This window comes from Lathyrus oleraceus, chromosome 3, assembly GCF_024323335.1.
Source record: "Lathyrus oleraceus cultivar Zhongwan6 chromosome 3, CAAS_Psat_ZW6_1.0, whole genome shotgun sequence".
Lineage (NCBI taxonomy): Eukaryota > Viridiplantae > Streptophyta > Magnoliopsida > Fabales > Fabaceae > Lathyrus > Lathyrus oleraceus.
In genome coordinates this window covers 91,712,500-91,738,343 of record NC_066581.1, presented here as the reverse complement: position 1 = coordinate 91,738,343, position 25,844 = coordinate 91,712,500, and the positions used below count along the sequence as shown (strand labels likewise).

Here is a 25,844-nt window from a genome sequence, read left to right as displayed (position 1 = left end):
CTTTAACGAGTTTGCTTTTCTAGCCCTCTTCAGGATGTTGAGTGTTTTGGACAACAAACCAATTCACGTTTGGTCGGTCACCTGTTTCATACCTACAACCCGGTATCCTTGGTGTTCCTTCCTGTTTGCTCGCTGTCGTGACCTTGTTCCCCAGTGAGATCCCCTGCAAGTGTGTAGCCTTGCCTAGACATGTAGATGTCAGTATCCTGTCAGCACCCGCGTGTGTTGTTTCTTTGGTGTCGGTAAACACCATCTTTCGGTGATTTCCAGTCATGCGTAGTGTCTGGTCTCCTTTGGTGTCGGTAAACGCCATCTTTCGGTGCTTTCCCAGTCATGCGTAGTGTCTGGACTGCTTTTGATGTCTGTAAACATCATCTTTCGATGTTCGTAACGTCGTCCCTTCCCTAGTGAAGTTTCCTCCTCTCCGTTGGTGTCGATAAACGTCGAGTTTTTCCTATGCGTCCGTTGGCGTATAGTTGATATCTTTCCCCACAGGGTCGTCCCCAGTTGAACCTCCTCTCCGTTTGTGACGATAAACGTCGAGTTTTTCCTATTCGTCCGATGACGTCTAGTTGTTATTCCCCACAGATCATTTGGTAATACCAGATGAATCCCCTCAGAGTTTCCTCCTCTCCGTTGGTGTCGATAAACGTCGAGTTTTTCCTAGTCGTCCTATGACGTCTAGTTGTACCCTTCCCCAAGTGGATTTACCTCCCCGTTGGTTTCGATAAACGTTGTGTTTTTCTCATTCGTCCGCGAACGTCTGATTGTATACCCTATTCCCAGTCATTCCTTAATGTCTGGTTGATTCCCAACCAGAATTCCCAGTAGACGTCCTATTCGGTTTCCGGTTGTGGTGCCTTTCCCTCGTGAAGTGGCTTTCTCCTCCTCCCTTTCGTCCGATGACGTCTGGTCGAGTCTCCCTTTCGTCCGTTGGCGTCTGGTTGAGTTCTCTCCTTCTCCGTTGGTGTCGATAAACGTCGAGCTTCTCCCTTTCGTCCTATGACGTCTGGTCGAGTCTTCCCATTCATCCGATGATGTCTGGCTACCTCTCCGTTGGTCTTGGTAAACGTCGAGTTTTTCCTGGTCGTCCCAGCTGATTCACCTCTCCGTTGGTTTCGGTAAACGTCGAGTTTTTCCCATTGCGTCCGCTGACGTATGGTTGTATCCTTTCCTGGTCGTCCCCAGTAGAGTTGACGTACCTCTCCGTTGGTCTTGGTAAACGTTGAGTTTTTCCTAGTTGTCCGCTGGCATCTAGTTGAGATTTTTGTTCCCATTCATCGTGTTGAGATGTCTGGATGTGGTTGTGCTTTTGAAAGAAGAAAAACAGAAAAAGAAAATTCCCAGCAGTGTGCAAATTTCTACGGTTCTTGGTATTCAATCCCTATTTACCCTGAAAGTCTGACAGTCGTTGCTCTCATCCATTCGGGTTCCCAGTTGATTGAATAGGGGCAGCTGTAGCACCTCAAATTTGCACCCTACCATTTTGTACATTCATTTCATTTTTAGGTTATTAACATTTGCATATCATCAGGAGCATGCATTTCATCTACATAAGCAAGGTTCAACACAAGATGGCAGTGACTTGAATTCAGAGCTTTATTCTTACACCTAGTGGAAACTAGGATTTCTCAGTGAATTTGGGGTGGCCCCAATCTAACCCTAGCGTGGAGATGCTCGGGTATTATGCTTAAATCTGGTGTCAACGGTGGTTTCTGGAGGGATCAAGACCATGATTTAAAGGCCTTTACTTGGTCATGGTTCCATACCCTAATCAGGTCAAACTCCTATATTGTGACTTCCTAATCTTAGTTCGGCTGGTACATCATCATTCAAGATGCTTGATCTCCTTGCTTGGTCAACTTGCATTCAGCAACTTCTTGGTCCTGGTTCATCCGGGTGGAGTTCTTGGTTGTGTCTCTATTTACCGTGCTCATGATCAGTGGCTCTAGTGTTTGGTTTATGAAGGTTGTAGTTCAGCACATCTTGGTCCTTTCTAAGTCTTTTGTTTCATGATTATCATTGGAGCGTCACTCAGGATTAGTTCAGTCAATGTCATTATACTATCCATTTCACTCTGTTCCAATACCTATTCAAGAACCATTTATTCATATAAAAATAACTTCAAATTCATTTCAAGAGCCATTTAGTTCAAATACCAATCCAAGTTCATTCAAGTGAGGAAATGTCATTCATTACATGATCATAAAAGGTTCATTACATGATAAAAATCCAAAGAAAGATGTGTTGACCAATTGTTGACTTTGGTCAACAGTTGACTTTTTGGTCAACTTTGACCAAAATCAACTCAAACCCTTCTCATCCTAAAATCCAAATCCTAATTTTACTTCTAAGGTTGATTTTTCATTCTTGGCCTTTGAGCTTTCCATGTATGCATGATGCTTCAAATTCAAGTTTGGTCACTTGGTAGCATGCTTTGATCAGCCACCATTACCATATGCCTTCATGGCCTCCAAGGGAGACCAAAGCCATTCAACAGCTCCATACAGGGCTTGACATCCACAGTTCTCAAGCAATGAAGGTTGAGGTACTTTGCCACTTTGCTGACCAAGTTGTCATCGTACCTAGCAGGACATTGAACCACAAGTCAAAATCATAACAGAGTCACGGTCATGATACAAGGAATTAATGCATAGACATACAACCAATAAGCAAGGGTATCTCATTTATCTTATCCAGCCTGTCATGAAATATTGCAGAACTTTGCAACACTTGAAGATGAGGCTACAGAAGAGCTGGTACCACGCTTGGAAATCGTATTAAAGCACCTAGTGGCTGCATTCGGGAAGTATCAGAGACGAAACCCCTCATAATTGTGTACAATGTTGTTGGAACTCTAGCTGAAGCTGTTGAGGGAGAGCTGAATTAACCTGTTTATATTGACATTCTCATGCAACCATTAACTGAGAAGTGGCAACAGCTTTCAAATTCAGACAAAGATCTCTTTCCACTCCTAGAATGCTTTACTTCTATAGCACAGGCATTGGATACTGGATTCACTCAATTTATTGAACCTGTATTTGGGAAGTGCATAAATATAATTCAGACCCAACAATTGGCCAAGGCCAATCCTGCTGCAGCTAGGGCTCAGTATGACAAGGAATTCATTGTGTGCTCTCTTGATCTGCTTTCTGGTTTAGCAGAGGGTCTTAGCAGTGGAACAGTTGGCTTCACAATGTTCTCTGAGAGACCTACTTTTGCATTGTTGTACGGATGATGCTCCCAATGTTCGACAAAGTGCCTTTGCCTTACTGGGGGACCTTGCTCGAGTGTGTGTGATTCATTTGCACCCATGTTTGCCTGAGATTCTTGGAGTTGCTGCCAAACAACTGAAAAGTTCAAAGGTACAAGCGGTTCTTTCAGTGGCAAATAATACATGTTAAGCAATCCTCAATGCCGAAAATCCTGCGATGCAACAAGCCTTGTTGCAGACCAAAAGCAGGTTATGGACCAAACCGTATGCTGCAATAGACAAAGCTCCCTGTAAAAAACAACAGCACTGCAGTCCAAACTCAACTACCAAAAGCTGAAGCATGAGCGGCACGCAGCAGCACCAAGCCAAAAGAAAATTGAAGAAAAAAGACGGCACGTGAAAAGCCAAGAGAATAAAACCACAAACCTGCATAGACCATAAAAGAGCAGTTCAGGTAAAGAAGCAAGTCACCCGATGTAAGTCAATTCAGTTATCCATGGATCAAAAGATTGAAGGCAAATGGATTAGAAATTTGACCTTGTGGTAAAAACCACGTGACTTAATTCATAATTCAAGACTTACCTTCATTTAAGTGCCAGCTGGATGGTGCAGATTGAACCATTTTCAGATTTAATTCTCCAATTTGCCCCTTTGATCCTGCTATATAAGCTGCAATCATTGCCAATCATTGGTTTTGGAGAAAATTTTCCCTCTCATTCTAAAATCGTTTTTGCCCTCAATCCATCAACCTCTAACAAACTTTTCCAGCTTCTTCTTCCACCTGTAACAAACCTTCAACCACCGTGAATCGGTCCAAGAACTCTTCTTCAATCATCACTTTCAACCTGCATCTTCCAGTTTCCATCTTCTATTCCGCATCTTCACCACCATTCCACCCTTACCAAAGCACTGAGACAAAGCCATCAAAGCTCCACGTTGAAGCTTTGATTGGTCGAGCTAGAATTCACTCTGCCTCAGTCTCTGCAACCAAAACACAGAAAACGCAGGGAGAAGAAGAGATTAGAACAGAACCGCGAGTAGAGAAAAAGAAGAATCCATAACAGAAGAAGGAAGATAATGCGAAGAAAGAGGGAAAGCACCAAGAAAATACCTGAGACGAACTTCCAGTAACATCGTCGTTGCGCCGGTCGTCTTTGCTGGCGAATTCATTGGTTGTTTCTTGCTGGACCTTGATTCCGTCCTCAATCCATGGTGTCCCTTGCTTCAGTGAATCTTCTCGAATCCAACAATCGAATCGCGCCTTCCACGATTACAAGTCAAGATACGTAAGCGCCACGATTCAAAGTACCAGGGAACGGCGAGGAAGATTGGAGTAGACGAAGAATAGGAGAGTAGATAAGCGATTGTTTTGTACCGCATCAGTATCCAAACGCCGTCCGCCGCGTGCGTCACCGTCGACGACGAAGGTATGTGAAACTCCACCGATTTTACTCGCGTTGATTATCATTGTGCAAATATGGATCCAGTGAATGATTCTCCCAAACTTGCAAGCTCGATTACCTCCGTATGAGGACCGGATTTGGGAATATTCAATCTAGGGTTCGTGAGAACTTTTGCTTCAGTTTGCATTTTCGAATAGAGATTAGGTTGGATCAACAGTGGATTTGGATTAAGGGAATCGCAGTGAGTTTGGCCGTGTGGAGGTCGTGTTTGTAGGAGTTCCGCTGCCGTCGGTGAAGAACTCCGGCGCGGCAGAACGGGGATGGAACCTAGGTTCGTGGTGAAACGGAGTCGTGGTGGTTGAAAACGTGTTGCTACTTATCCATTAAGCACTTTTCTCTTTTTTTTTTTGTTTCGGTTGTTTGTTTCCTTCAGCCTGTTGCTGGATTTGTGCGGTAGTGTATAAGTGATATCAATTAGATTACAGTGTAGTTGATAGTAGGGGTGGCAAAATGGATGGATTGGATGGATATGGATTGGATCGTTAATGGATGGATCAAAACAATCCATTATCCATTAACAATCCACTAATTTTTTTTAAAAAAATATCCAATCCAATCCATCCATTAAGAATAAAAATCCATCCAATCCATCCATTATCATATTTTTAGTGGATGGATATCCATCCATCCATTTTATTTTCCTTTAAAAAATTTCTTTGAAATTTATTTTTTTTAAAAAGTTTTTTACTTTTTTTTTAATAAAACAATATCAGTTTTTTTTTTTGAGGAAAATTATTTTTTTTTCAAAAAAAATATATTTTTGTATTTTTGAAAAAAATAATTTAAATTTGTTTTTTTTTTTTTTCGATTTTCTTTTATATTCGTAAAAAAAAATCGAAAATAAAGTCAAATTTTGGTATTTAAAAAAAAATATTTTTTTTCAAAAAAAAAATATTTTTTATTTTTCAAAAAAAGAATTTGGTATTTGAAAAAATTTATTTTTTTAACATTAGATAAAAAAATTATTTGACCATAAATAACTTGTACTTGAATTTGTAGAATGAAAAGTGAAAAACATCACATTATATTATTGTTAAATCGATTAAGTAGTTCAATTATACAACTAATATTAGTTCTACGATAATATAGAAATTGTTTCTATCTAAAGATCACGATTCACTGAAATATTCTCTTCTTGAACATTCTAAAGATGGGCATTCCACTTGTAGCTCCCATAATTAAACATGCATTACTAAACTTGAATCACCTATCATATAATTTTCACCAAATAATTCCAAATCAACACCTCTAAAATGAAAAACCTCAACATCAAAAGAGGTAAAATACTAATAAATCTAGCATATAATTTTCAACAAAGTTGAATCATCAATCATATGATTTTCACCAAACAAGTGGGATTAAAAAAAAATTGGTTATCGAAAGAGGTAAAATACCAATACATCATTTTACTAATAAAATTCTAATAGTTCAAGCATTCAAACTTCAAGTTATAAAATCTTTGTAGATTGTTCTCCCAAAATAAATCACATCTTCAAGTAACTTCATGTTATGGAAAAGAAGGATGAAAGGTCCTCAACAAAATCGGGTCCATCAAAATCAATTGCCGCTACAAAAGAGAATCAAAGTACAAAACAATTAAACATACATTAATTATAAAAGAAGATAAATGAAAAAAAAACACAAATAGAAAGATTGTAGATACTAACCTGGAGTTCCACAAAGCCAATCATGTGTACACATTAATGCTTCAACATTTTCAGGTATAAGAGCACTTCGATACTTGTCAAGTATACGTCCACCTATACTAAATGCTGATTCTGATGCAACTGTAGTAATTGGAATGCTCAAAAGGTCACGTGCCAATCTAGAAAGTTTGAGATATTTACCCTCATTTGCTTTCCAATATTGCAAAATATCCAAATCAGCATATTCCTCATGGTTAATTTTTTTTTCATTCAAATAAGTTTCCAAATCAGACTCATTTTTTGATGGTTCACACAATATACTTTCGTAAGTCCCAAAATCCTGTAAGTCATTTGAGGGAATGTTTGGACTACCTCTAATTGACCTTTGTATAGATGAAGCGGTTGTCTCATTTGAGGACTTGAGATATTCTTGAAAAAAAGCTTTCAACTTATCTAAAATCAACTTTGCAACTTGTACTCCCTCACTACCTAACAACCTCACATAGCACCACTCAACAAACTGCAACTTATATCTAGGATCTAAGATGACAGCAAATGATAGAACAACACTATAAGAATTCCAATATTTATCAAATTTTTTCTCCATTCTTCTAGCCATGCAACATAATTGATTTTGTATTTCAAACTCACTATGATGAACACATGCAACTTCCTTGATTTTCATATGAATTCTCCACACACCACTAAAATAGAGGTTGGCGGTTGGATAAGTGCTACCCGAAAAAAAAACTGTGATATCATAAAATGGCTTCAAAAAATCAGCTATGGTTTTTACCTTATCCCACTCCTCGTTTGATAAACAATCAAAGTAGGGATCAATATCACTTAGGAGGGTAAAAGCTTCTCGTTGACCTATAGCAGCCTCAAGCATCAGATAAGTGGAATTCCACCTAATAGGCAAGTCTTGACGAACTTGCTTAGAAGTCACATTTGAGAGTTGCTCTAAACAAGATGCAAACTTTAATTTTCGAGCCTCTGAGCCTCTTATGTATTTCACACACAATCTAATTTTATCCAAAGATCCATCTATCACCTTTAAACCATCATGAACAATTAAGTTTAAGATGTGTGCTCCACATCTAACATGAAAATATGTTCCTTCAGCTATCAATCCTAATCCTGATAATAAATGTTTCTTCAATATATTCACCATAACATCATTGTTAGATGCATTGTCTAAAGTAATTGTGAATATTTTTTTCTCAATACCCCACTCCTTTAACAAACTTATTAACTTCTCAGCCAACTTAAAACCGCTGTGAGGTGGTGGACAATGAATGAAGGATAATACTTTTTTCTCTAACTCCCAATTCCTATTAACAAAATGTGCAGTCAAAACCATATATTGATTTGTATTTATTGCAGACCATAAATCGGATGTTAAACAAATTTTTCCTGGAATTGACTGTAAATAGGATTTTAATTTTTCTTTTTCTTTTCTATACAGCTTAAGAACATCGGACTTTGCAGTGTTTCTAGAAATTGACTTAACATCAGGGTGCAAAAAACAGAGTAAGTCAACTATTCCTTCATGTTCGACAAAAGTAAAAGGATAATTGTGTTTGACAATTACCTCAGAAATCTTTTCCCTATACTTTTCTTGATCAAGTGGAGGATAAGAAGATCCATTCCCTCTTCCAACACATCTCAGCGAATGTTTTATCAAATTTGAAGTGCCACCACCATCTCTAGCCATGTAAATTTTATCACAATTTTTGCATTTTGCCTTTGGAAGCCCTTTATCGTCAAAAAACTTTTCAAAAAATTCCCAAGCCATAGAAGTTTTTGTTCTTTTTGAACTAGGGACTGAACTTTCATCAACTTCGTCCTCAATTTGAATTACGGGTTCATCTCCTTCGATAGACATATTTCCTATAATTTGACAATGGTTAAAGGTGAGTGTTAAAGGAAATCAAACTAAATTATCCAATAAAATAAATATTAATTAAGCATATATGAACAACAAGCACCCAAAATTGATTATAATTATATAGAAATGATATCTAATCTATAACTAATTCCTAACTAATTCCTAATTAATTTAAATACACCATTCTATTAATAATTAAAACACTGTCACATTAAAGAAAATGGTTGATTTGCATGTCAGACTTGGTTAATCTATGTGTGCTAATGCCTTAATCCAGTAAGAGTTCAGTCTAAAGTGTCGGCATTCCATGGCTTGCATAAAAAAAAAGACAATGCAGCATTCCATGAAAAAACAAAGTGGCTAAAGCATATTATAAATAACAAAAATTATATAATATGCTTAATTAATGATTAAATTATCTCATTGACAAGTTCCATTCATTTTATTTTATACCTATCTCTATCTTGTTTTAGTCATTATTACTTGGACTTTAGCTTTGATTCCTTGAGTATTACTTAATGATTAAATTTTTACAGACAGACAAAATCATTTACACAAAGCAACCCAATTTCTAGACAGAACAAACCATGTAAACAAAGCAAACCAATTTCAACAGACAGAACAGAACAAACCATGTAAACAAAGCAACCCGATTTCAACACAGAACAGAACAAATCATGTAAACAAAGCAAACCAATTTCTACATACAGAACCAATCATGTCAACAAAGCAACCCAATTTCAACACAGAACAGAACAAATCATGTAAACAAAGCAACCCAATTTCTACACAGAACAAATCGTGCAACAAAACAACACAATTTCTACATACAGTACGAATCACGTAAACAAAGCAATCCAATTTCTAGGGACAAATTAAATGTAAATGATAACAATAATGCCTTGGAAACAGAACAAAAAACGGCGGTAAAAGAGCATAAAAATCATAATAAAACCAATGCAATAAAACAGTTTGCAATAAAACAGTCTTAGCCTTCTAACATTTTCAACCAACTCAATAGGCACCCACAAGTGACAACAAACAAATCAATAAAGAGCTAACTGATTTGCAATAACACATTCATTTTCAACTTCAATCCCGGTTTCCAAGCTTAGATAGATTGTCTTGTAGTAGTTGATTGCTAAGCATAAACACCAAAGTACAAACAGCTTTATAGAGACTATGTTGTGGGTTACTAGTATTTTACTTTTTGGGACTTGAAATTTGAGGGCAAAGGAACAGTAGTTTCATCCTTCATTAAGCTTTTATGTAAGTAAGGTTCATTCGTGTTAATGTTATGGCAGTGGGAGGAGGTGTCAGAAACCTGACTTGTCTAAATTTGAGTTTTGATGGGAATAAGATAAAGCTGTTGCTTACATTGATTAGGGGCATCCTCGTTGGTCGAAAATAACTTAAGCTAATAATAAGATGTTCAAAAGCAGTAGTACATATTCCTGCCCCTATAATAACAATCCAAGATCAACTAAATCTCTAACCTCACCACCAAATGCTAACATCGGATGCAAACCAACTTCAAACCTAACATCATTAATACACTTTAAACACAACTAGCTGCATTCCTAAACACTAACATTAAGCTTTCATTCAACACTAACTACATCCACCATAGCTCACTAACACACAATAACCACAACTGCAACTACCATTCCATCATAACTAATCACTAATAATTCCCAACATGGCTAACTGTAAAAAACTAATCCAAACTAACTTGACATACAGTTTTTAACCTTAACTGTTTTTTTTCAAATTCTAACAGTTCACTTCAAAACCCAGTTTTGTACTAGCCAATTAACAAGTTAACATCAATTTTTAACTATACATTCTCAAATGCAGTTAACTAACTTTAACAGAGCATCATCCTAACTAACGTTTTTCAATTAGTTCCATAACATCCTTATCCTGATTCGTTTTAACATCCAACTGTTTCCAACTTCATTCTAACAGAAAACTAACCTAACTAACTAAGTGATTTAGCTACATCAGTCCCTAACAGCTAACAGTAACTGAATTAACACATTGAGTCACTTCTAACCAACTTTCACAATAGAAATCTATATGAGTTTAACGTTGTTAACAACTTAGAGCCCTATAAATCATCACCAATCATTACAATCTTCAAACCAAATTGCAACTGCATTATAAATTAAACTCAAACTGAACCTGAAACTTCCAGAACAAAAGATAAAAACCCGCTCTGACCTGATTCTGCTAATGATGGAACCTAGCCAATCTTCCAGAATTTGAACCACTCTCTGCAAAAAACACAACCGAATCAATGATAAAGACGCAAGCAGGGACGAACATCTCAAACAGAAAAAAGAAAAAAGGTAGAAACAAAGAGAATAAGAAGATCGCAGGAAGTCGTTACCTGAGCCACCACGTCGGAGCAAGCTGTTAAGAAGAAATTGGGGGAAGAAAATTAGGGTTCTTGGTTGGAAGAAGAAATTGGGGGAAGAAAATTAGGGTTCTTGGTTGGATTGGAGAGAGAACACGTTGGATTGGAGAAAATCATTTTTTGTATTTTCAAAAATATATATTTTTCTTTTTGAAAAAAAAAATTTTTTTTTTTCAAAAAAAAAATTATTTTTTTTTAATTTTTTTTTTAATATTTGAAAAATTTTATTTTTTTAAAATTAAATTAAAAAATCCATTGGATCATCAAAATGTGTTGGATGGATTGATCCAATCCATGTTTATAAATGGATGGATTGGATCAATCCATTAATTTAATTTTTATTTAATGGATGGATTGGATGGATTTTTTGATGGATGGATTGGATGGATTTTGTGTTAATGGATCCAATTGCCACCCCTAGTTGATAGGTGTGGTCTAGTTAATTAGGATATAGTTAATTAAGGTGTGGCTTAGGGATTAGAAGATAGTTTAGATATTTTAGGAATAACTCTAGAATTTAGTTCATAATTGGTTCTGAATATCTTTATGATTAGTTTAGAATTATGATAATTAGAAATGTTAGAATAATTAGATAGTTTAGAATTAATTGGCAATGTTATTAGAATTAATTGATATTAGGAGTAGTTTAGATAATTAGAATAATTAGATAATTAGATAATTAGAAATAATTTTAGTATAGTCCAATAGAGTTTTTAGAAATAAGTAGGTGTGATTAATAGGTTAATAGTTTAGTTACTGTTAATAATTAGAAAAAGTTAATTAGGATACTAGCTTAGAATATTAGAAATTAACAATTAGAAATATTAGAATTAGATAATCTCTTGGATTTTTTAGAATATTAAATCTAGCTTAGATTTTAATTGACTTTTAATTAGAATTTTGTAAATAGAAATTTAATTCAAAATTAACCCCTAATTGTGAAATGACTATTTTACCCCTGGGCTTAGAAGTAATTCAATCTTGCATGCTCCCTTAATTTTAGGACATGTTATCACTTGAGTAAATGAATTTCACGTGGAGTATCAGCTTCCGTTCTGGATTTTTTTCCCTCTTTTGACCCTAGGCTTTGACCTAGTGGTTTGGACTCACTGTTTGGATTATGGATTTCAGGTTCAAAGGCATATTGCCGTGATTGGAGTGCCTCATTCATTTAAGCCTGATTATTGGTTGATGTTGGCTAACGTCGTGTTGTTTTGTAGGCTTTGAGAACAAATTCACTTGTGCTTGTGCCTTGCTCATTATCTAATGATGCTTTGTCTGTCTGTTTAATATTGACTGGTGGTTGTCTGTCTATACAATTTAACTGATTGTTTTAGATTTTTTCACAGGTACCTAAGTGGCTTTGAGTTCATTTTGAACTTTGCTTTGCTAGCTTGTGGTTGCTTACCACTGAGGTATAATCTTCTGACTTCATGTAGTCTGGAAGACCTGGCCTGTTACTTGGCCAGGCACCTGTCTGAAGTCCCCCTTTCGGGGCAATGTTTGTGATTGTTTAACTTTGTCCCTAAGCAGGTAAAGACCTTGATTAAGGCAATTGGTGGATCATAGAGATATGCAGTCTATCTCCCACTCTTCTGTTGAGTCGTCCCTCTGCTCACACTACTTGTGTTTGATGCATTGGGACACAAACCCAAGATCTTGTACATTGTACAGTCGAGTCTATGTCTTGAGCGTAGAAGGGTCCCCCCATTCTGGACCCACGCTCCCTTGTCTGATGCTCTCCCTGACCAGGGATAAGAGCTGTGAAGTCTCATCTTCACTCACCTTTCATCAGCTTCACCTTAGCCCCTCAATGGCAAGGTTAAGAGCTAACCTGACCCCGATACAGAGGCTTGTTTGTTGAGGTTGATATGACCCCTCGACTAAAGCCTAGCCCTGATGTTTGAGCCCCTTGTTGGTGTGTTTATTTCATGCTGTATATGTTTGTGTGGTGTGATTGTATCCCCTAGGTTTGCTAGACTCCGCGTAGTCTCGTTTGCACGACAATTAAGGTAGCACGGTTCCTTCGTATAGGACTTCCTTTCTTGCTTGAGCTTTCCTAAAACACAAACAAACATTATCCCCTCTTAAGGATACGTTAACTCCTTCTACTACAGGTGAGTAAGTCTCCAAAGGTCGAGCATCCGGTAGATTGCGTAGTGACGTTATCCACTTAAAAAACACAAACCAATAGGAATAGTTTAGCCGAACTACGGCAACTCTGATTCTCATGTCCATATGAGATACGTAGGCACGAGATGCGATGTCTTGTCGAGTTTGACTAACAACTAACACTAATTCTTTTCTCTCGCCCTCGTTGCGATTGAGACCTCCCCTTTCTCTTGCCCTGGTTGCAATCGAGACCCTTCTTCTTGTTGTGTGCTTGGAAGCTGATGTAAGTCCATCGAGTGGCGTTCGGGTTCCAGTGTGAGTTCGTTCGGTTCGGATGCTGATGTAAGCCCCGTGATTGGCATTCAGGCTCCACGTTTGCCTCCTTGTGTGTGTTTTGGTTCGGATGCTGATGTAAGTCCAGTAATTGGCATTCAGGCTCCACGTTTGCCTTTGCCTGTTTCTGTTTGTGTGCGTGTCAGCCGAGCTACGGATGCTCTGATTCTCCTTCGTCCAAAGGAGATACGTATGCATAGGATGCGATATCCTAGCGAGCATGTGTCGTTTCCCCAGTCCGAACTACTTTGACTCTGATGTCTATGCTTGATAGACTAAGTAGGCCCAGGATGCGATATCCTGCCGAGTCAGTTTCAGTCTGTTTTCTTGTGTCTCTTTCAGCCTGTGTAGATGTTTATTTGAGCAGTGTGTTAGCAACCATTTTCCCTTCCTATTGTGCGTGGATCCCGTCGAGTACGACGGATGCGTAGGGGTGCTAATACCTTCCCTTCGCATAACCGACTCCCGATCCCATTCTCTTTAGTCGCGAGACCATGCTTTTTCCAGGTTTACTTCGAGCGTTTCCTTTCCCTCTTTTGGGATAAATAACGCACGGTGGCAGCTCTGTTGTTCTTGTTTTCCCGCCGGTTTTTCGCGTAATGCGACAATAATGTTGAGAATTTAAATGAATTCTAGTTAAGTAAAGTAGTTAACAGTGAATTTAATCACATATTTAAATAGGAGTGTTGTGAGAGTCAATTATGGTATGAGACCTAATTATGGGTTGAACACTTTTGGATTTTGCTACCTAATTCATTGTATATATAACAATAGTTAAAACTGAACCAAACAATAAACTGGTGTAGATAAGAGTGTAAGGTTTTAAGTTTTGGCTAGAGTCGAGCCAATGTCGAATCGGAAACAATTCATTTGACAATTTTAATTTAATATAAGATATATTTATTTGTTTTATTACCAAAGAAATAAAATTTCCATATTTTATACAAATATGGTAGTACTACACGAGTGAGTATTGAATTTGTAAATAAACACAAGGAATAAATTAAGTATTTGATCTTAAATTGTTTTTAATAGAAAGATTATTCATAGGACTTAGTCATAATCTCTTAATTCACAATACGAAGTTTTAGTTTGGAAAAAGAATTTTATGACACTTTAAACTACTACATAATAATAACACAAATAAATAACGATTTTTTTTGATGTGAACATAAAAAAAAGGTAGTATGGGACTATCCATTAAATTCCACTTCAACTATAATAAATTGAAAACAATATTCTATACTCCATTTACTCGGCCTCCACCAAAGATAACATAGATTTGTATTGTTTGGTAACTTATTCTCTTCTCAATAACTTCTATTCTTTTTCTTGCCTCCCACATTTGGCAATCACCCAGTTAAAGTATTTTATCCTTTACTTCCACACTCATCAAGATAAAAAGACGAGTCAGTCTCTCTATAAGACTTGAAAAGATGATTTATTCTATATCCCAGACTATGAACCTTCTGAAATGCTGTTTTTTTTACAAAAATATAGTGGTAAGCATTAAAATTTAAATTAGAGTTAACACCATTTGGCTTCGCCCAGGCTCGAATTGGGGACCTTCAGTATGTTAGACTGACGTGATAACCAACTACACCACGAAACCACCTATGTTTCATTGAAACATTTTAAATGGTTTTAATAAAAGTTATTGCAATTGTATTTTATTGATTAGTTGTTATTCCATTTACATGTAGTTATAAATGTGAATGTTTCAATTGTTTGACTGATGAAAGTTTATTATTATATCAATTTTAATGATAGTTCATATGGTTTTAAGTAACACGACCTTTCGTGAAAAAGAATTAATTAATCCATCAGACTCATAATATGTGTCAGTTTTGAAAAAACAAAAATCAGTTTCAAATCATTTGTCCATTAAAAATACCAAAGAAAAATTATTATTATTTCCCCCACCCCCCAAGGTTACCATTATTTTTTAAACCTTTACCCACATATGCATTCCTCTGACTACTATTATTAAAAATATATTATTAATAATATTGATTTTATATTGGAAATCAACAAAACTAACTATTAATATAAGAAATGTGTCAATATCATTAAAGACAATTTTAAATTAGAATGATGGAGTAGTATATTTATATAAAATAGATTTCAGAAAAGAAACAAAATAAGAATTAGGGGTTATGTTCATAAAATAAGTAATAGATAATGTTGAGAATTTAAATGAATTCTAGTTAAGTAAAGTAGTTAACAGTGAATTTAATCACATATTTAAATAGGAGTGTTGTGAGAGTCAATTATGGTATGAGAACTAATTATGGGTTGAACACTTTTGGATTTTGCTACCTAATTCATTGTATATATAACAATAGTTAAAACTGAACCAAACAATAAACTGGTGTAGATAAGAGTGTAAGGTTTTAAGTTTTGGCTAGAGTCGAGCCAATGTCGAATCGGAAACAATTCATTTGACAATTTTAATTTAATATAAGATATATTTATTTGTTTTATTACCAAAGAAATAAAATTTCCATATTTTATACAAATATGGTAGTACTACACGAGTGAGTATTGATTTGTAAATAAACACAAGGAATAAATTTGGTATTTGATCTTAAATTGTTTTTAATAGAAAGATTATTCATAGGACTTAGTCATAATCTCTTAATTCACAATACGAAGTTTTAGTTTGGAAAAAGAATTTTATGACACTTTAAACTACTACATAATAATAACACAAATAAATAACGATTTTTTTTGATGTGAACATAAAAAAAAGGTAGTATGGGACTATCCATTAAATTCCACTTCAACTATAATAAATTGAAAACAATATTCTATACTCCATTTACTCTGCCTCCACCAAAGATAACATAGATTTGTATTGTTTGGTAACTTATTCTCTTCTCAATAAATTCTATTCTTTTTCTTGCCTCCCACATTTGGCAATCACCCAGTTAAAGTATTTTATCCTTTACTTCCACACTCATCAAGATAAAAAGACGAGTCAGTCTCTCTATAAGACTTGAAAAGATGATTTATTCTATATCCCAGAGAATGAACCTTCTGAAACGCTGTTTTTTTTCGATTTCAGCGGTTCGCAATCGATTTTTATGGTTTTGTTTTATGGGTTATTATGTTTAATTGGACATGACACTGTTCCATTTTCTCTTCAACTAGTCATAGCGGCCTGTCTGGTACGGTTTTGATCGCAATGTGTCTATAGTCTTCAAAGTGCTTAATCAACTTCGTTCTTCGTCCTAGTCATTTTTAAATAATATGTAATGTAGCTATATTCTCTCTTACAACATGTCTCTTTGGCTCATTCTAGAAAATAAAATTTATTTAGTTGATTCACAAAATTGTAAATTAATTTTTGAAATTAATGTTGATGCATTGTAAAATTTACAAAAATATAGTGGTAAGCATTAAAATTTAAATTAGAGTTAACACCATTTGGCTTCGCCCAGGCTCGAATTGGGGACCTTCAGTGTGTTAGACTGACGTGATAACCAACTACACCACAAAACCACCTATGTTTCATTGAAACATTTTAAATGGTTTTAATAAAAGTTATTGTAATTGTATTTTATTGATTAGTTGTTATTCCATTTACATGTAGTTATAAATGTGAATGTTTCAATTGTTTGACTGATGAAAGTTTATTATTATATCAATTTTAATGATAGTTCATATGGTTTTAAGTAACACGACCTTTCGTGAAAAAGAATTAATTAATCCATCAGACTCATAATATGTGTCAGTTTTGAAAAAATGAAAATCTATTTCAAATCATTTGTCCATTAAAAATACCAAAGAAAAATTTATTATTATTTCCCCCCACCCCCCAAGGTTACCATTATTTTTTAAACCTTTACCCACATATGCATTCCTCTGACTACTATTATTAAAAATATATTATTAAATAATATTGATTTTATATTGGAAATCAACAAAACTAACTATTAATATAAGAAATGTGTCAATATCATTAAAGACAATTTTAAATTAGAATGATGGAGTAGTACATTATATAAAAATAGATTTCAGAAAAGAAAGAAAATAAGAATTAGGGGTTATGTTCATTAAATAAGTAATAGATAATGTTGAGAATTTAAATGAATTCTAGTTAAGTAAAGTAGTTAACAGTGAATTTAATCACATATTTAAATAGGAGTGTTGTGAGAGTCAATTATGGTATGAGACCTAATTATGGGTTGAACACTTTTGGATTTTGCTACCTAATTCATTGTATATATAACAATAGTTAAAACTGAACCAAACAATAAATTGGTGTAGATAAGAGTGTAAGGTTTTAAGTTTGGCTAGAGTCGAGCCAATGTCGAATCGGAAACAATTCATTTGACAATTTTAATTTAATATAAGATATATTTATTTGTTTTATTACCAAAGAAATAAAATTTCCATATTTTATACAAATATGGTAGTACTACACGAGTGAGTATTGAATTTGTAAATAAACACAAGGAATAAATTTGGTATTTGATCTTAAATTGTTTTTAATAGAAAGATTATTCATAGGACTTAGTCATAATCTCTTAATTCACAATACGAAGTTTTAGTTTGGAAAAAGAATTTTATGACACTTTAAACTACTACATAATAATAACACAAATAAATAACGATTTTTTTTAATGTGAACATAAAAAAGAGGTAGTATGGGACTATCCATTAAATTCCACTTCAACTATAATAAATTGAAAACAATATTCTATACTCCATTTACTCGGCCTCCACCAAAGATAACATAGATTTGTATTGTTTGGTAACTTATTCTTTTCTCAACCCTTTACTTCCACACTCATCAAGATAAAAAGACGAGTCAGTCTCTCTATAAGACTTGAAAAGATGATTTATTCTATATCCCAGACTATGAAACTTCTGAAACGCTGTTTTTTTTCGATTTCAGCGGTTCGCAATCGATTTTTATGGTTTTGTTTTATGGGTTATTATGTTTAATTGGACATGACACTGTTCTGTTTTCTCTTAAACTAGTCATAGCGGCCTGTCTGGTACGGTTTTGATCGCAATGTGTCTATAGTCTTCAAAGTGCTTAATCAACGTCGTTTATCGTCCTAGTCATTTGTAAATAATATGTAATGTAGCTATAGAGTTAACACCATTTGGCTTCGCCCAGGCTCAAACTGGGGACCTTTAGTGTGTTAGACTGACGTGATAACCAAATACACCACGAAACCACCTATGTTTCATTGAAACATTTTAAATGGTTTTAATAAAAGTATTTGTAATTGTATTTTATTGATTAGTTGTTATTCCATTTACATGTAGTTATAAATGTGAATGTTTCAATTGTTTTACTGATGAAAGTTTATTATTATATCAATTTTAATGATAGTTCATATGGTTTTAAGTAACACGACCTTTCGTGAAAAAAGAATTAATTAATCCATCAGACTTATAATATGTGTTAGTTTTGAAAAAACAAAAATCTGTTTCAAATCATTTGTCCATTATAAATACCAAAAAAAAATTTATTAGTATTTCCCCCCACCCCCCAAGGTTACCATTATTTTTTAAACCTCTACCCACATATGCATTCCTCTGACTACTATTATTAAAAATATATTATTAAATAATATTGATTTTATATTGGAAATCAACAAAACTAACTATTAATATAAGAAATGTGTCAATATCCTTAAAGACAATTTTAAATTAGAATGATGGAGTAGTATATTTTTTATATAAAATAGATTTCAGAAAAGAAAGAAAATAAGAATTAGGGGTTATGTTCAGAAAATAAGTAATAGATAATGTTGAGAGTTGAAATGAATTCTAGTTAAGTAAAGTAGTTAACAGTGAATTTAATCACATATTTAAATAGGAGTGTTGTGAGAGTCAATTATGGTATGAGACCTAATTATGGGTTGAACACTTTTGGATTTTGCTACCTAATTCATTGTATATATAACAATAGTTAAACTGAACCAAACAATAAATTGGTGTAGATAAGAGTGTAAGGTTTTAAGTTTTGGCTAGAGTCGAGCCAATGTCGAATCGGAAACAATTCATTTGACAATTTTAAATTTAATATAAGATATACTTATTTGTTTTATTACCAAGGAAATAAAATTTCCATATTTTATACAAATATGGTAGTACTACACGAGTGAGTATTGAATTTGTAAATTAACACAAGGAATAAATTTGGTATTTGATCTTAAATTGTTTTTAATAGAAAGATTATTCATAGGACTTAGTCATAATCTCTTAATTCACAATACGAAGTTTTAGTTTGGAAAAAGAATTTTATGACACTTTAAACTACTACATAATCATAACACAAATAAATAATGATTTTTTTAATGTGAACATAAAAAAAAAGGTAGTATGGGACTATCCATAAAATTCCACTTCAACTATAATAAATTGAAAACAATATTCTATACTCCATTTACTCGGCCTCCACCAAAGATAACATAGATTTGTATTGTTTGGTAACTTATTCTCTTTTCAACAACTTCTATTGTTTTTCTTACCTCCCACATTTGGCAATCACCCAGTTAAAGTATTTTATCCTTTACTTCCACACTCATCAAGATAAAAAGACGAGTCAGTCTCTCTTAAAGACTTGAAAAGATGATTTATTCTATATCCCAGACTATGAACCTTCTGAAACGCTGATTTTTTTCGATTTCAGCGGTTCGCAATCGATTTTTATGGTTTTGTTTTATAGGTTATTATGTTTAAATGGACATGACACTGTTCCGTTTTCTCTTCAACTAGTCATAGCGGCCTCTCTGGTACGGTTTTGATCGCAATGTGTCTATAGTCTTCAAAGTGCTTAATCAACTTCGTTCTTCGTCCTAGTCATTTTTAAATAATATGTAAGTAAGATATCTGGGGACCTTCAGTGTGTTAGACTGACGTGATAACCAACTACACCACCAAACCACCTATGTTTCATTGAAACATTTTAAATAGTTTTAATAAAAGTATTTGTAATTGTATTTTATTGATTAGTTGTTATTCCATTTACATGTAGTTATAAATGTTAATGTTTCAATTGTTTGACTGATGAAAGTTTATTATTATATCAATTTTAATGATAGTTCATATGGTTTTAAGTAACATGACCTTTCGTGAAAAAGAATTAATTAATCCATCAGACTCATAATATGTGTCAGTTTTGAAAAAACAAAAATCTGTTTCAAATCATTTGTCCATTAAAAATACCAAAGAAAAATTTATTATTATTTCCCCCCACCCCCAAGGTTACCATTATTTTTAAACCTTTACCCACATATGCATTCCTCTGACTACTATTATTAAAAATATATTATTAAATAATATTGATTTTATATTGGAAATCAACAAAACTAACTATTAATATAAGAAATGAGTCAATATCGTTAAAGACAATTTTAAATTAGAATGATGGAGTAGTATATTTATATAAAATAGATTTCAGAAAAGAAAGAAAATAAGAATTAGGGGTTATGTTCATAAAATAAGTAATAGATAATGTTGAGAATTTAAATGAATTCTAGTTAAGTAAAGTAGTTAACAGTGAATTTAATCACATATTTAAATAGGAGTGTTGTGAGAGTCAATTATGGTATGAGACCTAATTATGGGTTGAACACTTTTGGATTTTGCTACCTAATTCATTGTATATATAACAATAGTTAAAACTGAACCAAACAATAAATGGTGTAGATAAGAGTGTAAGGTTTTAAGTTTTGGCTAGAGTCGAGCCAATGTCGAATCGGAAACAATTCATTTGACAATTTTAATTTAATATAAGATATATTTATTTGTTTTATTACCAAAGAAATAAAATTTCCATATTTTATACAAATATGGTAGTACTACACGAGTGAGTATTGAATTTGTAAATAAACACAAGGAATAAATTTGGTATTTGATCTTAAATTGTTTTTAATAGAAAGATTATTCATAGGACTTAGTCATAATCTCTTAATTCACAATACGAAGTTTTAGTTTGGAAAAAGAATTTTATGACACTTTAAACTACTACATAATCATAACACAAATAAATAATGATTTTTTTTAATGTGAACATAAAAAAAAAGGTAGTATGGGACTATCCATAAAATTCCACTTCAACTATAATAAATTGAAAACAATATTCTATACTCCATTTACTCGGCCTCCACCAAAGATAACATAGATTTGTATTGTTTGGTAACTTATTCTCTTTTCAACAACTTCTATTCTTTTTCTTACCTCCCACATTTGGCAATCACCCAGTTAAAGTATTTTATCCTTTACTTCCACACTCATCAAGATAAAAAGACGAGTCAGTCTCTCTTAAAGACTTGAAAAGATGATTTATTCTATATCCCAGACTATGAACCTTCTGAAACGCTGATTTTTTTCGATTTCAGCGGTTCGCAATCGATTTTTATGGTTTTGTTTTATAGGTTATTATGTTTAAATGGACATGACACTGTTCCGTTTTCTCTTCAACTAGTCATAGCGGCCTCTCTGGTACGGTTTTGATCGCAATGTGTCTATAGTCTTCAAAGTGTTAATCAACTTCGTTCTTCGTCCTAGTCATTTTTAAAAAAGTAATGTAGCTATATCTGGGGACCTTCAGTGTGTTAGACTGACGTGATAACCAACTACACCACCAAACCACCTATGTTTCATTGAAACATTTTAAATGGTTTTAATAAAAGTATTTGTAATTGTATTTTATTGATTAGTTGTTATTCCATTTACATGTAGTTATAAATGTGAATGTTTCAATTGTTTGACTGATGAAAGTTTATTATTATATCAATTTTAATGATAGTTCATATGGTTTTAAGTAACATGACCTTTCGTGAAAAAGAATTAATTAATCCATCAGACTCATAATATGTGTCAGTTTTGAAAAAACAAAAATCTGTTTCAAATCATTTGTCCATTAAAAATACCGAAGAAAATTTATTATTATTTCCCCCCACCCCCCAAGGTTACCATTATTTTTTAAACCTTTACCCACATATGCATTCCTCTGACTACTATTATTAAAAATATATTATTAAATAATATTGATTTTATATTGGAAATCAACAAAACTAACTATTAATATAAGAAATGAGTCAATATCGTTAAAGACAATTTTAAATTAGAATGATGGAGTAGTATATTTATATAAAATAGATTTCAGAAAAGAAAGAAAATAAGAATTAGGGGTTATGTTCATAAATAAGTAATAGATAATGTTGAGAATTTAAATGAATTCTAGTTAAGTAAAGTAGTTAACAGTGAATTTAATCACATATTTAAATAGGAGTGTTGTGAGAGTCAATTATGGTATGAGACCTAATTATGGGTTGAACACTTTTGGATTTTGCTACCTAATTCATTGTATATATAACAATAGTTAAAACTGAACCAAACAATAAATTGGTGTAGATAAGAGTGTAAGGTTTTAAGTTTTGGCTAGAGTCGAGCCAATGTCGAATCGGAAACAATTCATTTGACAATTTTAATTTAATATAAGATATATTTATTTGTTTTATTACCAAAGAAATAAAATTTCCATATTTTATACAAATATGGTAGTACTACACGAGTGAGTATTGAATTTGTAAATAAACACAAGGAATAAATTTGGTATTTGATCTTAAATTGTTTTTAATAGAAAGATTATTCATAGGACTTAGTCATAATCTCTTAATTCACAATACGAAGTTTTAGTTTGGAAAAAGAATTTTATGACACTTTAAACTACTACATAATCATAAACAAATAAATAACGATTTTTTTTATGTGAACATAAAAAAAAGGTAGTATGGGACTATCCATTAAATTCCACTTCAACTATAATAAATTGAAAACAATATTCTATACTCCATTTACTCGGCCTCCACCAAAGATAACATAGATTTGTATTGTTTGGTAACTTATTCTCTTCTCAACAACTTCTATTCTTTTTCTTGCCTCCCACATTTGGCAATCACCCAGTTAAAGTATTTTTCCTTTACTTCCACACTCATCAAGATAAAAAGACGAGTCAGTCTCTCTATAAGACTTGAAAAGATGATTTATTCTATATCCCAGACTATGAACCTTCTGAAACGCTGTTTTTTCGATTTCAGCGGTTCGCAATCGATTTTTATGGTTTTGTTTTATGGGTTATTATGTTTAATTGGACATGACACTGTTCCGTTTTCTCTTCAACTAGTCATAGCGGCCTGTCTGGTACGGTTTTGATCGCAATGTGTCTATAGTCTTCAAAGTGCTTAATCAACTTCGTTCTTCGTCCTAGTCATTTTTAAATAATATGTAATGTAGCTATATTCTCTCTTACAACATGTCTCTTTGGCTCATTCTAGAAAATAAAATTTATTTAGTTGATTCACAAAATTGTAAATTAACTTTTGAAATTAATGTTGATGCATTGTAAAATTTACAAAATATAGTGGTAAGCATTAAAATTTAAATTAAAGTTAACACCACTTGGCTTCGCCCAGGCTCGAACTGGGGACCTTCAGTGTGTTAGACTGACGTGATAACCAACTACACCACCAAACCACCTATGTTTCATTGAAACATTTTAAATGGTTTTAATAAAAGTATTTGTAATTGTATTTTATTGATTAGTTGTTATTCCATTTACATGTAGTTATAAATGTTAATGTTTCAATTGTTTGACTGATGAAAGTTTATTATTATATCAATTTTAATGATAGTTCATATGGTTTTAAGTAACATGACCTTTCGTGAAAAAGAATTAATTAATCCATCAGACTCATAATATGTGTCAGTTTTGAAAAAACAAAAATCTGTTTCAAATCATTTGTCCATTAAAAATACCAAAGAAAAATTTATTATTATTTCCCCCACCCCCAAGGTTACCATTATTTTTAAACCTTTACCCACATATGCATTCCTCTGACTACTATTATTAAAAAATATTATTAAATAATATTGATTTATATTGGAAATCAACAAAACTAACTATTAATATAAGAAATGTGTCAATATCATTAAAGACAATTTTAATTAGAATGATGGAGTAGTATATTTATATAAAATAGATTTCAGAAAAGAAAGAAAATAAGAATTAGGGGTTATGTTCATAAAATAAGTAATAGATAATGTTGAGAATTTAAATGAATTCTAGTTAAGTAAAGTAGTTAACAGTGAATTTAATCACATATTTAAATAGGAGTGTTGTGAGAGTCAATTATGGTATGAGACCTAATTATGGGTTGAACACTTTTGGATTTTGCTACCTAATTCATTGTATATATAACAATAGTTAAAACTGAACCAAACAATAAATTGGTGTAGATAAGAGTGTAAGGTTTTAAGTTTTGGCTAGAGTCGAGCCAATGTCGAATCGGAAACAATTCATTTGACAATTTTAATTTAATATAAGATATATTTATTTGTTTTATTACCAAAGAAAAAATTTCCATATTTTATACAAATATGGTAGTACTACACGAGTGAGTATTGAATTTGTAAATAAACACAAGGAATAAATTTGGTATTTGATCTTAAATTGTTTTTAATAGAAAGATTATTCATAGGACTTAGTCATAATCTCTTAATTCACAATACGAAGTTTTAGTTTGGAAAAAGAATTTTATGACACTTTAAACTACTACATAATCATAACACAAATAAATAACGATTTTTTTTAATGTGAACATAAAAAAAAGGTAGTATGGGACTATCCATTAAATTCCACTTCAACTATAATAAATTGAAAACAATATTCTATACTCCATTTACTCGGCCTCCACCAAAGATAACATAGATTTGTATTGTTTGGTAACTTATTCTCTTCTCAACAACTTCTATTCTTTTTCTTGCCTCCCACATTTGGCAATCACCCAGTTAAAGTATTTTATCCTTTACTTCCACACTCATCAAGATAAAAAGACGAGTCAGTCTCTCTATAAGACTTGAAAAGATGATTTATTCTATATCCCAGACTATGAACCTTCTGAAACGCTGTTTTTTTTCGATTTCAGCGGTTCGCAATCGATTTTTATGGTTTTGTTTTATGGTTATTATGTTAATTGGACATGACACTGTTCCGTTTTCTCTTCAACTAGTCATAGCGGCCTGTCTGGTACGGTTTTGATCGCAATGTGTCTATAGTCTTCAAAGTGCTTAATCAACTTCGTTCTTCGTCCTAGTCATTTTAAATAATATGTAATGTAGCTATATTCTCTCTTACAACATGTCTCTTTGGCTCATTCTAGAAAATAAAATTTATTTAGTTGATTCACAAAATTGTAAATTAACTTTTGAAATTAATGTTGATGCATTGTAAAATTTACAAAAATATAGTGGTAAGCATTAAAATTTAAATTAAGAGTTAACACCATTTGGCTTCGCCCAGGCTCGAACTGGGGACCTTCAGTGTGTTAGACTGACGTGATAACCAACTACACCACGAAACCACCTATGTTTCATTGAAACATTTAAATGGTTTTAATAAAAGTATTTGTAATTGTATTTTATTGATTAGTTGTTATTCCATTTACATGTAGTTATAAATGTGAATGTTTCAATTGTTTGACTGATGAAAGTTTATTATTATATCAATTTTAATGATAGTTCATATGGTTTTAAGTAACATGACCTTTCGTGAAAAAGAATTAATTAATCCATCAGACTCATAATATGTGTCAGTTTTGAAAAAACAAAAATCTGTTTCAAATCATTTGTCCATTAAAAATACCAAAGAAAAATTTATTATTATTTCCCCCCCCCCCCAGGTTACCATTATTTTTAAACCTTTACCACATATGCATTCCTCTGACTACTATTATAA

General features: G+C 33.0%; 2 protein-coding genes, 2 non-coding genes and 1 pseudogene across 5 annotated transcripts; 1 reads left to right on the top strand and 4 right to left on the bottom strand.

Annotated features, from left to right (window-relative positions):
- The first annotated feature begins 2,458 nt into the window (after positions 1–2,458).
- On the top strand, positions 2,459–3,404 carry LOC127129850 (transportin-1-like; annotated as a pseudogene).
- A 2,529-nt stretch (positions 3,405–5,933) lies between these two features.
- On the bottom strand, positions 5,934–7,215 carry LOC127129849 (zinc finger BED domain-containing protein RICESLEEPER 1-like). The gene is made up of 2 exons (XM_051058967.1): positions 6,345–7,215; positions 5,934–6,244 (listed from the first exon to the last, which is right to left on the bottom strand). Exons 1-2 carry the CDS (start codon positions 7,213–7,215, stop codon positions 6,180–6,182), a joined length of 936 nt encoding a protein of 311 aa, XP_050914924.1. The 3' UTR covers positions 5,934–6,179.
- On the bottom strand, positions 7,215–10,730 carry LOC127125567 (uncharacterized). Of its 2 annotated transcripts, XR_007804749.1 has the most exons (4): positions 10,607–10,730; positions 10,438–10,490; positions 7,918–8,216; positions 7,215–7,657 (listed from the first exon to the last, which is right to left on the bottom strand). XR_007804749.1 is itself a non-coding variant. In XM_051054342.1 (3 exons), exons 2-3 carry the CDS (start codon positions 8,209–8,211, stop codon positions 7,592–7,594), a joined length of 360 nt encoding a protein of 119 aa, XP_050910299.1. In that variant the 5' UTR covers positions 8,212–8,216; positions 10,607–10,724; the 3' UTR covers positions 7,215–7,591. The 2 variants fall into 2 exon arrangements, 1 of the variants encoding a protein (XP_050910299.1); XM_051054342.1 differs by lacking the exon at positions 10,438–10,490 and having other exon boundaries at positions 10,607–10,724.
- Positions 10,731–23,510: 12,780 nt separating this feature from the next.
- Positions 23,511–23,584, bottom strand: TRNAV-AAC (transfer RNA valine (anticodon AAC)). Its single transcript has one exon. It is a non-coding gene; the product is annotated as a tRNA-Val (tRNA).
- Positions 23,585–25,396: 1,812 nt separating this feature from the next.
- Positions 25,397–25,470, bottom strand: TRNAV-AAC (transfer RNA valine (anticodon AAC)). The gene has a single exon. It is a non-coding gene; the product is annotated as a tRNA-Val (tRNA).
- Positions 25,471–25,844: the final 374 nt, after the last annotated feature.

Coding starts and splice junctions, on each gene's coding strand:
- LOC127129849 (XM_051058967.1), bottom strand. CDS start 7,215: ATGCTTGAGGCTGCTATAGGTCAACGAGAAGCTTTTACCCTCCTAAGT. Junction 6,245..6,344: donor TTGGCTTTGTGGAACTCCAG/GTTAGTATCTAC, acceptor TCTCTTTTGTAG/CGGCAATTGATTTTGATGGA.
- LOC127125567 (XM_051054342.1), bottom strand. CDS start 8,211: ATGTCTATCGAAGGAGATGAACCCGTAATTCAAATTGAGGACGAAGTT. Junction 7,658..7,917: donor ATAGGGAAAAGATTTCTGAG/GTAATTGTCAAA, acceptor TTTTGTTAATAG/GAATTGGGAGTTAGAGAAAA.